This window comes from Sorex araneus, chromosome 5, assembly GCF_027595985.1.
Source record: "Sorex araneus isolate mSorAra2 chromosome 5, mSorAra2.pri, whole genome shotgun sequence".
Taxonomy (NCBI): Eukaryota; Metazoa; Chordata; class Mammalia; order Eulipotyphla; family Soricidae; genus Sorex; species Sorex araneus.
Genome location: NC_073306.1, coordinates 34,386,207 through 34,401,036, shown reverse-complemented (window position 1 = coordinate 34,401,036; position 14,830 = coordinate 34,386,207). Strand labels below are relative to the sequence as shown.

At 58.1% G+C, this 14,830-nt stretch overlaps 1 protein-coding gene across 1 annotated transcript; it reads right to left on the bottom strand.

Moving 5' to 3' along the window:
* Nucleotides 1-8,147: 8,147 nt before the first annotated feature.
* Nucleotides 8,148-12,325, bottom strand: CLDN19 (claudin 19). The gene is made up of 5 exons (XM_004614199.2): nucleotides 11,666-12,325; nucleotides 10,349-10,513; nucleotides 10,158-10,242; nucleotides 8,886-9,038; nucleotides 8,148-8,317 (listed from the first exon to the last, which is right to left on the bottom strand). The coding sequence occupies exons 1-5, from the start codon at nucleotides 11,886-11,888 to the stop codon at nucleotides 8,269-8,271; spliced, it is 675 nt and encodes a 224-aa protein (XP_004614256.1). The 5' UTR covers nucleotides 11,889-12,325; the 3' UTR covers nucleotides 8,148-8,268.
* Between the last annotated feature and the right edge of the window lie 2,505 nt (nucleotides 12,326-14,830).

Here is a 14,830-nt window from a genome sequence, read left to right as displayed (position 1 = left end):
GCAAAACGGTATTTTGGAGAACTTTAGGAAAGGAATGAGGTTTAAAAAAGAGGAGAGATGGGGCTAGAGCGATAGCACAGTGGGTAGGGTGTCTGCCTTGCACGCGGTCAACCCAGGTTCAATTTCCAGCATCCCGTATGGTTCCCCAAGCACCACCAGGAGTAATTCCTGAGTTCATGAGCCAGGAGTAACCCCTGTGCATTGCCAGGTGTGACCCAAAAAGAAAAAAAAAAAAAAGGCAAGATTGGCGGCAGGCCAGAGCGATAGTAACAGTGGGTAGGACTTGGATGCGGCCAGCCTGGACTCAATTCCAGCACCTCATATGGTCCCCTGAGCCCTGCCAGGAGTCATCCCTGAACACAAAGCCAGGAGTGAGTCCAGAGCACAGCCAGGTGACCCGCAGCCCCCAAGAGAAGAATAAGATATTAGACTGGAGAGAAAGTGGCAGGCTAGTAAGAATCTTGTCTTACTTGTGACTGACGCAGCTTTTATCTCCAGTACCTCATGGTGCCCCAAGCCCCTCTCATTGGTATGGCCCAAAGACAAACCAATGTAAAATGTTTATTTGGGAAAAATAAGGTGGTAGAGATATAGTGAGTTTCTAAGACTTGATAGCTTAAAATATAGGGGTTCAGGGGTCAGTCCCCAGTACCACATAGCCTCCTGAGTTCTGCCAGAGGCAATCCAACTAAAGGACTACAGACACATAGGTTTTGGGGGTTTTGTTCTGCTCTTTTTGTTTTGGCTTTTTTGGTCACACCCAACAATGCTCGTGTTGCTTCTGGCTCTGCACTCAGAAATTAGTCCTGGTGGTGCTTGGGGGACCATACGGGATGCCACACATAAAACCCGGCTAGGCTGCGTGCAAGGCAGGTTCCCTCCCTGCCATTCTCTTGCTGCAGCCCAAGATGTACAGGTTTTGCAGTAGAGTCTGGAGATGGATAAATGTGTGACAGTATGAATATGTATAACATTTATGTGCCACGCTTTTCAGTGATAGTAAAGTTTTTGTTTGGGGGGCACACCTGGTGATGCTCAGGGCTTGGCCCTGCACTGAGGGATCATGAGAACCCATCTGGGGTGCTATCTGGGGTGCTGGGGATCAAATCCAAGTCAGCCATGTGCAAAGTAAATTCCCTCCTCTCTCTACTCTGTCCAGTCCTCAAAATATTTTTGTGTAGGCACATTTTTCTCTTTAGGTATATACCCAGAAGTATAATTGGGACCAGAGAATACAAGAGTTAAGGCATTTGCCTTGCATGTGGCGAACCCCCTGTTCTATGTCAGATACCACTAGGTCCCCCCCAAGCATTGGCAGGTATGGACCAACCCCCATAAACGTGGAGTTGTTAGGTTAAATGTTAACTATGGTCAACTTTGTGAGAAACTCTTTCCAGAAGTGTTTGAGGGTTCCCTACGAGCACTCACTATTGTCTGTCCTTATTAAGGGTCTGGTTTGCATTTTATTATAATGATACTGTGCATCTTTGTCAGGTGCTTATTGATAATTTATGTATTTATCTTTGGGAGATGTTGATTCAAATCATTTGAGAATTTTAATTTTCAATTTGTGGTGCCAGAGGTTTGTCCTGTTCTGTTCAGGGGCCATACTTGGCAGTGCTCAGGTGTGTGCTCCTGGCTTTCAGATCACTCCTGGTTTAGGGCTGGGGGGGGTACAGGGGCTGCGGGGACCATATAGGATGCCGGGACCACACCCAGGTCTGCCACATGGTAGGCAAGTGCCCTACCACTTCACTGTTTCTGCAATCCAACCCCCCTTTCTTTTTTTTCAAAGTTTTGGTTTGGGGGTCACGCCAGTGGTGTTCAAAGATCACTCCTGGAAGGGCTCAGAGGACCATATGTGGTGCCAAGAATCACTTGTGCAAGGCAAGTGCCCTACCTGCTGCGTTCTCGGGCTTTGGCCCATGTCTGAGTTTTGAGATCTCTTGATTCTAGACTTGGGTCTTTCATCAGGCACATGGTTTCCAAATAGTTTCTCTCTGAGGTTTATGATGATTTCCTCTGAAGCAAAGGTATGTATATGTTTTTACTTAATGTCTTTTTTTGTGTCCCTTGTGCTATGTTGTCATATCTGAGAAACCCAATTCACAAATTCTTACTCGTGTTTTCTTCAATGGGCTCGGGGAACAATATGGGGTGTCGGGGATCAAACCTGGGTAGGCCACATGCGAGACTAGGCTTGTCCACTAGACTGTCTCTCTGGTTCCTTTGCTGAGGTTTTTTGTTTGCTCTTGGGGCCACATTTAGCTGTGCTTCAGTGTTTACTACTGGTGGCTCCAGAAATCAGAGTGGTGGGGATTGGACCCAGGTTGAGTTGGCCTTGCAAGGCAAGTGCTTTAACCTCTTCTTCATCTGTCCAGTTCCTCTACTTTTTTTTTTAAGTTTTATTGATATTTTTTAATCATTGGTTATTTCAAAGCTACAAAATTCAGTTTTAATAATGACCCACTCTCTGTGTATTTTCAAGCAAGCCTTCCATTTATTTAAACACAATAAAGATGCTATTTTATCATTTCTGTTGATGATTCTAGTATCAAATAAGTATTTTTGTTTTTGTTTATTTGTTTTACAGCTTAACTCTTTTGACGACATCAGGTGATGTGAATCCAGAGACATAGCTCCAACTATCTTTTTTTGTCTTGATTGGTGGGGTGAGGGGGCATACCTGGCTCTGCTCAGGGGAACCATATGGGATGGTGGGGATTGAACCGGGGTCAGCTGTGTGTTGGGCAAGCCTGATCCCCCCGCTCCACCTGGCTAAAGGACCAATCACCTGACCTCTGTCCAACAGGAGTGTTCGATGACCATGTGTTCTATCCTTACTCTTACAGATTGTACGGGGGTAAGGTGCTTGCCATGCAGACAGCCAAGCCAGGTCCAGTCTCTGGCACTGTAGGGTCTCGCATGCTGTCTGCCATGGGGCAGACTTGGGTTTGACCCCCCGAATCCTGTATGGTCCGAGCCGCCCCTGTACCACCCCATCCTCTCCAGAAATGATCTGGCACACGGCCAGGAGTAAGCCTTGAGCGCAGCTTGGGGATAGCCCAACCTTGCCCCACAAAGTTCCAAACTTGAGAGGAATTGCAGGCGTAATTCAAAGAACTCTTTGAACAGACACTTCATGGGGCTGGAGTGATAGCACCGCGGGTAGGGTGTTTGCCTTGCACGCGACCGGCCTGGGTTTTTTTTCCCAGCATCCCATATGGTCCCCTGAGCACCGCCAGGAGTAACCCCTGTGCATCACCAGGTGTGACCCAAAAAGCAAAAACAAAATAATAAATAAAATAAATAGACACTTCACTTGGCTAGGCCAGCTAAAATACACTGCAGTTACTGGCTTTTCATTCTTCTTCATGTGTATCTATATCTTGTGTGCTCACAATATGTGTGGGCTCTAGCACGTGCATTCCATGGCCGCGAGCTGCTTACCCCACTTGCCGCTGCTGCCTGACATGTGAAGGAGGAAACGGGGCCGCCGAGCTGGTTGGTCACCGTTTATTCCAATCTCTGCCCCACCATTTGTTCCATTTCCTGCCCAGCACGCCTGCTCCAGTCTCACTGCCACCCCAGTCCAGTTTCACCCTGCCCCTCCCTCACCCCCAGGCTAGTCTCCCCGCACCAGTCTTGCTGCCTTAGTCAAGAACCCAACCTCCAGGGCCGGAGGGATGGTACAGCGGGGAGGGTGTTTGCCTTGTACGCTGCCGACCTGGGTTCCACATAGGTTCCACATAGGTGAGATAGCACAGTCAACATACAAGAGCCCTTCCTTGATGAGCTCTCCTAAGACAAAGATCTCATCCTGCTAGGAGGTCTGCCCCAGGGTGGAAGGGTGTATTTCTCCTTTGCTTAGTCCATAACCATAAGTTTACTACTTAATCTCTTTAATCATTCCGTCTGAACTCAGCAAGAGATAATAGCTTAAAGGTGGCTCTGCTGGGGACATCTCAGATCCCAGGCCATAGCCCTCAGGCCAGATTAGTCCTTCCTGACCCCAGCAGGGTCCTTATCTAGTCACTTCTCTTTGGGTCATGACAGAATTTGTCCATGACCATGCTCTTACCTTAAGAGTTTCATGGCACTTGGCCTGTTTTATTTTGATGCCAGGGTAGCATACAGCTTGCCCTGGGTCCATCCAGTCCCTTCATCGGGACCCTGCTTTTGGGGTGCTAGGAACTAAGGGCAGCTGAGGCTTCAGTTGAGTAAACATGACAGAAGCCCAGGAGTAAATATTATTCGGAGTCAGTTAACTCCCAAGTTACAAAGGCATAGCATTAACTGTCTTCCTGTGTCTATACAAAAAGGATATTGCTCTATGCAAAGGGCATAAGAGAAAGAGAAAAGTAGTATTTCATTTACAAATACAAAATCCAGAGTCCTTAGAAGGATCTGACCTTACAAGTCACAAGGTCTGATTTGAGGATATAGGTAATTAACAGGGGAGGCAGAGCAGAGAAGTTGAAGATAAGCACAGAAGAATGGGAGTGCCTCGAGAGCACTGAGATCATTGTCATCTGAGAAACCTAAGCTCCCTGTAGCAGCGAGGGAGAAAGGGCAAACAGTGTTATCCTGCATCAGATGCATCTGTTTTCTGCTATTGCCTCATTATCCTTAGTACTTGTACTTAGTACTTAGTACTTGCGGTGGGTTCCCTAACAATCAAGGTCACCCCTACAAAACAGTGTTAAATGATTAAGCTCAGAAAGTTAATACAGATTATCATATAATAATACAATATAGTGATGTACTCTCATCTGAGCCAGGGGTATAACACCTCTTACTGGTTGTCCCAGGAATGTCCTCAGTTTCCACAATCAACCAGGATGCGACCCATTTAGATGCAGTTGCTCTTCAATCTCTTCGGTTTGGTGTCATTCCCTGTCTTTTTTTTTTTTTTTTTTTTGATGAGTATAGGTAGAAGTATAAGCAGTGATTCTCTCAGAATAGCCTCAGTTTGGACCTTTGTCTCGTGTGTAAATCCAGGTCCCGTCCCTTCGTTGACTTCTGAGGCCACATCTGGCAGTACTCAGGGGCTGTGCTGTGCTGGGATGAATCAACTCGCGGCTATAAAACTTAGTGTTTTTTTTTTTTTGTCTATATTGATGTTTTACTGTACAGATTTTCTTCCGTATGTATCGGTGTGAGAAAATGAATTATTTTATCCACTGACTTGGTGCTCAAATTTCCAGATAAAGACAGTGGGGCCAGAGAGATAGGTTTTGGGTTAAAGCTTTGCATGCCCTGACTTTGCTGCTGCTTCCCTAGCACCACACAGTGGCGCCCCCTGAGCACAGCCAGGAATGGCCCCAAACAAGAAACACCAGGACAGCTGGTGTAGTCCAGCCCCTCCTGCCCCTGAAGTCAATGGGAACCCCATAAGTCTGACTTCTCTACCCTTTAAGCACATCATAATTTCTTACGCTAGAATGCAAAGATGCCCCGAGATGATTTGGATTTTCCCAGGAACGTCTTTCCATTTGTGTTTGGATCCTGGTGGTACTTGGTGGGGGGCTCCTGGCAGTGGTGGGGGGGGGCAGTGCAGTAGCAGGGATTGCATACAGGGTCCCTAGATGGGAAGCTTGTGCTCATTCTCTTGAGCTGTCTCCTGGCCCAAGTCCTAATATCTTGCCAGAGTTTCAGACTCAAGATCAACCTCGCAGGAGCCAGAGAGATGACACGGGAAAGCGCTTGCTTAGCATACGGCTGCGGTAGCTCACTGGTACCAGAGGCCGAATCCCCTGAGCACCTCCTGGGTGTGGCCCAAGAAGCAATAGTACAGCAGGGAGGGCATTTGCCTTGCATGCAGCCACCCCAGGTTTGGTCCCTGGCATCCCATATGACCCCCCCACTCCCCCCCAAGCCCTGCCAAGAGCCTGAGCCTTGGTCACAGAGCCAGGAGTAAGCCCTATGCACCACCAGGTGTGACCCAAAATAAAAACAAAACAAGCTTGGTGCTGGGGCATCACAGCTTTTCAGTCTTCCCAAGGGATAAAAGTCATGTGTTGCATATATGTGGCATCACGCACATGCACACACCCACAAGCAGACACAATTGCAGCTCCTTCCATATTGATCAGCACACTAAAACATCCACAAGTTGGTCCAAATGCCTTCCATTCCAGTGGGAACCACAAGATTCGTTCTAGTCTTCTGTGTGTGAGCCGTTCCTCTGTCAGTGGAACGCCTGCTTCCCATTATCTGCAGCGTATTTCCTGACTTGCTCAGCGCTCTTCGGGTTTGGATTTTTGTGTTTGTTTCGCAGGGGATAGTCGGGGGCGTATTGGGCCACCCCTGGTATTGCTCTGGGACCGCGCAGCGCTGGGATGAAACTTGGGTCCTCCTGCATGCCAAGCATGCTTACTCCTGCCTCAGTTCTCCGGGATCACCCCGAGTGGGGTTCAGAGCACCGTATGTGGTGCTGGGGATCAAACCCAGTTGGCTGTGTGCAAGGCAAGCGCTTCCTCGCCGTAGTGTCTCCAGCCCCAGGATTCAGCTTTGTGATGACTGAGCCAGTCAGCAGTTTGATCTCGAGCACAAAACCAGGAGTAGGAGTAAGGCCCTGAGCACTGCAGGGTGGGCCCACACATTGCATTGCCCAACCCAATTGGCTAAGGATCGCTGCGGGTGCCCCAGCCTTCCCCCGCCCCGGCCTTCATGAACACCTCAGAAGACACCGCTAAGGTTTGTAGCGCATGTGGATAGCAGGTATCACAGCCCTTGCTAATGCCCGGATGTTCTGAGACTCCCAAGCACAGTCCCAGCTGTTGGGAAGCGCGTCCCCTGGGAGTCAGCCCCGCTCACTCCCGCTCGGACTGGGCAGTCAGCAGGAACCGGCTGCAGGCTGCAGAGCGCTGGGTGGCCGCCCAGACTGCCCTGCGTCCTCCCAGCCATCTCCCGTTCCCGGGTCATTCAGGCCAGGCCTACCCCCGTGTGAGCTGGAGCTCGTCTCTCAGACCTGGCCATGAGACCCCGGCCAGCAGCCTCTGGGGGGCAATGAGCAGCATCTTCATCCCCAGCTTCATGACCAAATTTCTAAAGATGCCCCATCTGCTCAGCCCATGTTCGTGTCCCAGACCCCCCTCGCTCCAGGCGAGGTCCCAGGGCCATGTGTCACTAAAGGCTTTTACAACTTGATTGCAGCAGGAAGGGGTCTTTATTGGACAGAGGGGGGTCTCGGGGCCGTGCTCAGCCCCGCGGTGGCCCCGTGAAAGGCAGAAGCAAGGCCCGCAGTGCCAGCATCCCCTCCCACAGGCCCCCGGGTGCCCACCAGCCTGGTAAGTGGACAGCTCTGGACTCAGGTGCCCGGGCCTCCCAGGTCAGATCTGGGGGTGAACATGGCATCAGCCCCCGGGAGACCCCACCATGACCAGAGGTGCGACCCCCTCCTGCCCACACTGTAGTTCTGGGCCCCAGGGGCCCAGGGTCAAGTTGTATAGGCGCAGGAGGCTCCGTCCCTCTGGCTGGTCTGATGGGCCCCAGGAAGTGGCCCCCAGCGGCTCTCGGGAGGGGTGAGGGGGGCTCCACAGCAGCGGTCTCAGGGACCTTCCTCTCAGCGCGGGTTGGGGGTTTGGCAGCTGAGCCAGTGGCCGTGTGCACGGAGCCAGCCGGGAAAACAAGGGGCCAGGGAGGCCCAGCCTGGAGCTGACCCATCCTCCCTTCCTCTGCACCTCCGAGATAGAGGGGTGCAGGGCCCAGGGCCCTCCAGCTGGCCGCACCTCCGGGGCCCAGCCTCGCCTGGCACCTGGGCAGGAATGTCTCGGGATCATGGCTAAGAGGAATGGGGTGTGGAAAAGGCAGCAGCGGGGTGTCCGCCTCGCTCCGGTTGGACATTCCAAATGTGTGACAGGGCCTGGTGTCCTCCCCCCAGTCCTCGCCTCCCGCTGCAAGCGCCCACAGTGCCCCCCCCCCCCAGCCAAAGCTGGAGGAACTGGCCCAGGGGCAGGTGTGACCCCACAGCACCGAGGCCCCTGGAAGCTGGACCAGGTCTCAGGGGTGGGCGGGGCGGGGTACGGGCACTGGGCTGTTCCTGCTCAGCCTTGGGGTGCTGGACTTGGGTCTCCCCACCTTGAAGCTCCTGCACCCCCAGGAACCAGCTCTGCACTCTCTGAGCAGGTCCCTCCCACCGAGTCTCGAGGGGGGTGGGTGGGGGGGAGACAATGACGGGACTCTTGGGGCTGGACAGTCACTCCTCAGAATGCCACACACTCTGCCTAGGTGCGGCAGGGCACTGCCAGGTGGGGGACCTGGACATTATATCCCCAGGGGGCCCTTGGCGGAGGCAGACAACTTAACAACTGGTCTGAAAGTCAAAAGAGAGAGAGCTGGTTAGTGGGGTGCGCGGCAGTGGGGGGCCTGGGGGGAAGAGGCAGGGGTTTGCGGGCTCTGGGAGTGGCCAGAGGGTTCCCGGGGGCAGTCGGGGTGGCCCCAGGGGCCTGCCTGACCATCTATGGGTTCTGAGCTTAGAGAAGGCAGAGCCCTGCCTCCCGCTGTTGGTGAACCCGTTTCCTTCCGTGGGAACTGGGCATCCGGGCGCTGCCTCCTTCATGCGGCTGCTGGGAGGAGATTGGCGGCCACCATCCGTGTCGGGGGCTGCGGTGCCCGGCTCAGCGCCCCCTGAGCACTGGGCAGCAAGACCCAGCTATGTCCCTGGGCTGACACCGTGGTGGCCCTGGCTGCTGGCCTGCTCCCGCCCTGGCCCCCCATGGAGGGTGGGTCTGGTCTCAGCAGAGGGTGGGCGCTGCGGGGTGGGGGGCGGGCAGCTCAGCGCGGAGGCTGTCCTTGGGACGCGGTCCCCTCACGGCCCCGCCCAGGGGGCTGCAGGGGCCGGCGGCGCGCGGGGAGGAGGCGGCGGCCGGGCTCAGACGTACTCTCGGGCGGCCGTGGAGGGCCCGGGCCGGTAGGGCTGCGGGATGCTGCCGGCTCTCTCGGGCGGCGGGCAGGAGCAGCAGAGGAAGGAGCCGCCCAGCATGGCCAGGCCGGCCGAGGCCCAGCCCACGAACAGGGCGGGGCCGAACTCGTACCTGCAGGGAGAGGGGAGGGGCGTCACGGGCAGGCCCCGCCCACGGCCCCCCCCCCGAGAGAGGTGGGAGGGCACTGGGGAGCAGAGCCTGGGGCTTCCTCCCTCCCTGCCTGCCTCCCTCCCTCCAGCCCCGGCCGGGCCCCTCCTCCACTGGCCAAGGGAGGGGCTGTAAGGGAGCCCCTGGCGCTCCCCCACCCCACCCCACTCCCGCCTGCAGCCAGTCTGCCCACAGACCGCTCCCCCACCCCACCGGGCACTGGGAGCGCTCCACACCAGTGCAGCCTCCCTCGTGGGGGGGCCCCCCTCTGCACCTCCCACGCCTGGCCACCTCCTGAGCCCGGCTCAGATGCCACCTCTTCTGGGGGCTCCCCCTGCCCCTCTGCCCTGAACCCTCTAATAACTCTCAAGGCGGTGCTTTGGGGGGGAGGGGAAGCAGAGGCTGTCCCTGGGCCCAGCATAGACTGCAACCAGCAGCCTGCAGAAGGGGGTGAGTGCCAGCCTGGCACCCGGAGGAGCTGCCCCTGGTCTGGCAGGCTTTGTGGACGAGGCTGCCAGAGTAGGGGGTCGGGGGTCTCCCAGGGCCGCCTTTCCTCCCCGCCCCATAACGCTGCCTCCAGGGGGCCCTCCTGACTGCCCCAGCCTGGGCATCTTTTCTTGTCCTCCCTGCACCCCCAAGGAGGTGTGGGAACGCCTGGAGTTGATACTGTCCTGTTCTCTGTTCCTGACAGAGCTGAGAGGTGACAGAGGGCCAGGACGGGATGGCCAAGCCCTTCACAGAGCCTCCTCAGAGGCCCCCCAACCCTACAAGTCCGACCATCAAATAGCCCAAACCCCTGAACCTGCCACAGCCATGGCTTGACCTGCGCCTTCCGGCCCGGCCCCTCCCCGCTGCTCTGCACCCAGAGCTGAGGGACGCCAGCTGCCCGTCCCCGGGACGGGATTGAGCCTGCAGGACCCGCCCGAGAGGAGCCAGACCCATGGCTGGCACTTGGCCACTGTGAGCCCATCCCACTCTGATAGCCCCGGGCCGACCCTCCGCTCCCCTCTGAGTGCTCCCTTAACAAAGCCCAGTGGCCCAGAGGACCGTGACAGGCAGAGGCCAGCTGCCCCTGGCACTCACCGGGCATTGACAGGGGTGGTGGGGTTGAAGAACTCCTGGGTTACCAGGGTGGCATACCACGACACGGCCGTCAGAGTGCAGAGACCTGGGAGCAGGACGGACAGACGGACGGACGGGGGCTCAGCGCTGCTCTGCGCCGTCTGGCCCCCAGCGCCCACGGGGCAGGGGTGGGGAAGGAGGCGGACACTCACCTGCCAGCAAGAAGAGGGCACCCCCCGAGACGGCCACGCGGCCCTTGGCGACAGGGTTGCTGTCTGCCACCCGCGTGCACTTCATGCCCACGACGCTGAGCACCATGGCCACGAAGCCCAGCAGCACGGCCACCACCATCAGTGCGCGAGCCGACTGGATGTGGCCTGCGGAGGCGGAACGGGGAGGGGGGCAAGCAGGGAGAGCCCGGGATGGGAGGGCTGGAGCAGAGAGCGGGTGTGTGTGTGTGTGTGTGTGTGTGTGTGTGTGTGTGTGTGTGTGTGTCTGTGTCTCTGTGTCTCTGTGTGTATGTCTGTGTCTGTGTATCTGTGTGTCTGTCTGTGTCTGTGTGTGTGCGTGTGTGTGCGTGTGTGTGTGTGTGTGTGTGTGTGTGTGTGTGTGTGTGTGTGTGTGTGTGTGTGTGTGGCTCAGCTCTGCCCCTAACCTCGGTTGCCCTCCCTTGCAGGCTCTCTGTGGCGGAGGAGGATAAGGGGTCCTTAGTGCTCCCTCCTCGACCTTTTTCTGGCTGGGTCTCTCCCACTAGGCAGAAGAGCAAGTTGACCCCAGGGCAGGGGGACCGGCTTCCCCCTCACTCATTCGGTCTCCTCGCCTCCCGCCAGTCTCCCGCCAGCTTGTGCGTGCAGAAGCTCACTCGGACTAGTCCTGGCTCCGTCGGTCAGCTCAGGGAACGTGGCATTCCTGCGGGAGGCCAGTCCACCTCCCCTGACCGCAGGGAGTCACCCGAGTCAGCATAGAGCCAGCGAGGTCTGTTCACCCACCAAGCCATCGGGAGGGACCTGCCCCAAGTATCTGTGTGTGTGTGTGTGTGTGTGTGTGTGTGTGTGTGTGCACCCACATGCACATGCGGGGTATGTGTGCATGTACATGCAGTGTACATGTGTGGAACCACATGTATGTACATGGAGTTGTGACTGCATGCATGCACATGAGTGTGCATACATGAACATGGAGTATACATGCCTGCATGTATATTCATGGAGTGTGTCTGCATGTGCCTGCATGCATGCCTGTGGACTGTGTGTGCCCGCACATGTGTCTAGGTGGCAGGTGTGAGTGTGAGCAGTGGGGGGAGAAGTTGCTGGAAGAATCCTCAGGGTTCTCTCCCCTGAGCCTGCCGCAGCTCCCTCGGGTCTTGGCCCATCCCGAGACCAGCAGGACCCTGAGCCGTGACTTCAGGGGCTGCGTGGTGGCTCTGGGCTCTGGACTGAGTGCGCCCGGCCCAGGCGTGGGCTGGCCTGTGGCACCGGCGGCCCCTCGCCCTCGCCCCCACCCCCGCCCCCTCCACGAGGGGAGCCTACCGTCCAGGGCCAGCAGCGAGTCATAGAGCTTGCACTGCACCTGCCCGGTGCTCTGGGAGGCGCAGGACATCCACAGCCCCTCGTAGAGGCCCACGGCCGTGATGATGGCGTCGCCCGCGTAGGAGGACTGCTTCCACTGCGGGAGCACGGTGCTGGCGATGATGCCCACCCAGCCCCCCAGGGCCAGGAAGTAGCCCAGGAGCTGGAGCCCTGAGTTGGCCATGGCCCAGGGCTGAGACTGGATGTCCCCGGGCTCAGGGCCCAGCCAGGGTCGCTGGAGGGACTGGGGTCATGGCCAGGTGGCAGGACAGGAGCCGCTGGACAGGGTGGGGTAGGATGAGGGGTCAGAGCCGAGAGGGCCAGGCAGCGGCCAGCAGCTCAGGCGGCCGCTGGGGCTCTAGAATGCAGGGGGAGGCCCAGGGGCTGGAGAGCCAGCGTCCGCCCACAGTAGCCCTTAAGCAGGGCAGGGTTCCAGAAACTCCCGCCCAGCCCCCTGGGGTGGGGGCGGAGCCATGCCCAGGTGGGTGCCCCCACGCCGGGGAGGGGCGGGGCTGAGCCAGCCGTGCTGCCAGGCCTCTTTCCTGAGCAGGGAAACCCCTGTTAGATCCTGGCTCAAGTGCCCAAAATCCCTGGGGGAGGGGGGGTGTAAAAGGGAGGAGTAGCTTGGCCCTGGCGAGACGGCCCTGGGCAGTGGGGGTCTCGACTGAGACATGACGGGGGGGGTACTGGGCTGGGGCGGGGAGCCCATGTGTGAACAGTTGGGGCAGGGCCTGGAAACAGATTGCGGGGCTATGAGCTTGAGGGGCAGAAGGGGACCCCACAGTGGCTGGCAGCCAGGGAGGGCTTCCGGGGGCCCAGGAAGGCGCCCGCCCGCTAATCCCCTGGCTGGCTGGCTTAGCAGCTCCTGCTGGGACCGAGACATTCCTGGGGTTCAGGCTGCCAGGCTCTCCCACCCCAGCCCGGCCTCTGGAGAGGGGAATGTTTAACTCTCCTCCGCCTCATTAGCAATCCCCTCACGTCCACGGGGCCCGCACCTCCGAGGGGGTCCGGGAGGGGGCCATGTCCCCAGCCGCCTGGCACTGCCAGGCCCGCTACCCCCGCGCCCCCTCGGCCGCCTTCCGGGACTGCACTGGGGGAGGGCAGGGTCCCCCCTGACCTGCAGGCCCCTCCCCGCCCCCTCGCCCGTGCCCCCCTCGGCAGGGACAAGGCCCCGGCTCGCTCCCTGGCATTCTTCACGTGGCTATGCAAAAGCCAGGGTGCCCGGCAGTGCCTGGACAATGGCAGCCTGTGTGCCCGCCCACGGCGTGGGCCCCTGGTATGGCAGCTCAGGGAGCTGGGCCTGCCCACTGTGGGTCAGGGCCGGGCACCGCGCCCCCGTGCCCAGGCAGCCCTCTGCCGGGAAGTCAGAGCTCGGGTCGGGCCGCAGACCTGCCTCCCGGTGCCGCCCGAGCTCCCCCGGCACAAAGGGGCGCAGAGTCCCCCGGCTGCAGCCACAGTGCCCGTGCTGGAGCCCAGAGGGGAGGGAAATGGGCACCTTCCCTCCTTCCCCCGCTGGTGCTGAGGGACTAGCTCCGGCTTGGTAGGGGAGGGCAGGAATGGGACCTGGGAGTCCCCTGCACTGGAGTTTCTGTCCCTGCCCTGCCTCTGTGCCCCGGTGGCGGGGGCCTTCTCTGGTGCAGAGTGGACGGAGCGGGGACCCAGGGCGGGGGGGGGGGGGCCTCAGATCTGAGTACCCGGCTCTCCCCCTGCGTCCAAGCCACAGACATGCTCCGACACCTCAGGATGCAGCCCCTCCACGACGGGTCCGAGAGTCAAAGAGGGGGAGCCAGCACTGAGGGTCACCCCGCAGGCTCCAGGACCAAGCCTGGGGATGCCCCTTGCCGGGGTGACCCAGAACAAGGCTCGTAACAATTCCTGACGCCCCTGAGCCTTTTTTGTTTTTGTTTCTGAGGGGGTCACACCCGGCTCCGGGGTTACTCCTGGCTGGGTGCTCAGGTATCACTCCTAGAGGGACTTGGGGGAGCTGGATGCCCCCAGTCCAACCCAGTTTGGCCACGTCAAAGGCAAGCGCCCTGCCTCCTAGACTATTGTTCTGCCCGTTTCTTTCTCTCTCTCTTGGGTATTTTTTTTTTGAGTCTGAATCTGGTTCTTAATAGCTGGAGCCTGACGGCCTCGTCTCATCCTCCCTTCCCGAGGTTGCCAAGTCTTGGGAATCAGGGTACTGTCTTTGGGGTGCAGTTTCCAGCCCTGGTAAAGTGCACCCCCCCACCTCCCACACATCTCCCCAGCCCCGAAGCCCAGTGACTCGTGGGCACACAGGGACAGCAGGAAGGCTGGGGGCCCTCCCAGCCCTGCTAGGGCGAGGAGCTTTCTAGAAACTGCCCTGGGCGTCACGCGTCACTGCTTGAAGGCACATTCAGGGGCCAGGGCCATAGTGCGGCTGGTAGGGCACTTGCCCTGCACACCAGCTGACCCCGGGTCTACCTGGGGCACCAGGTATGGTCCCTGGAGCTCTGCCAGGAGTGACTCCTGAGTGCAGAGCCAGGAGTGAGCCTGGAGCGCTGCTGGGTGTGGAAAGGAGGAGAGGATGGAGGTGGTGGGGAGGGGGGAGAGGGGAGGGGGAAAGGGAACAAGGAAAAGAGGAGAGGAGAGAAAGTGCATTCAGGGCCCAAGGAGGCGTCTGCTGCGGAAGGCCAGGGTCCGAGCCCCAGCACCTGCATGGATCCCTGGGCAGTGGGAGCACCTGCAACACCACTGGGTGTGTCCCCAAACACACACACACACACACACACACGCTTTCACGTTTCATGTTCCAGCCTCATCTGCCGAGGAAAGGCTGTGTGGCATCAGGCAAGCCCCTGAGCCCCTCTGGGCCTGCTTCCCCGCCTGAAAACAGGGAGAATTGCCGGAGACAGTACAGCAGGTTGCCTTGAACACCGCCAACCTGGGTTCAATCCCCGGCATCCCGAGCCCCACCAGGAATTATGCTCGAGTGTAGAACCAGGAGAAACACCTGAGCATCGCCAAGTATGGCTCCCCCAACAGAAAAATAGGGAGAATAGCACCGGCCCTCTCTGCAGGCTGAGTCTCTCTCCCAGCACCACCTGGGGGCCAGCGGTTAGGGGTGTCAGTTGAGTATCATCAGGCATGGCCCAGGGCCCCTGC

Bases quoted from the DNA above. Each gene is read 5' to 3' on its own strand.
- CLDN19 (XM_004614199.2), bottom strand. From the start codon at position 11,888: ATGGCCAACTCAGGGCTCCAGCTCCTGGGCTACTTCCTGGCCCTGGGG. The intron at 10,514-11,665 runs GTAGGCTCCCCT...CCGCCTCCGCAG, and splicing joins CTCGCTGCTGGCCCTGGACG to GCCACATCCAGTCGGCTCGC. The intron at 9,039-10,157 runs GTGAGTGCCAGG...CTCTCCCTGCAG, and splicing joins ACCACCCCTGTCAATGCCCG to GTACGAGTTCGGCCCCGCCC.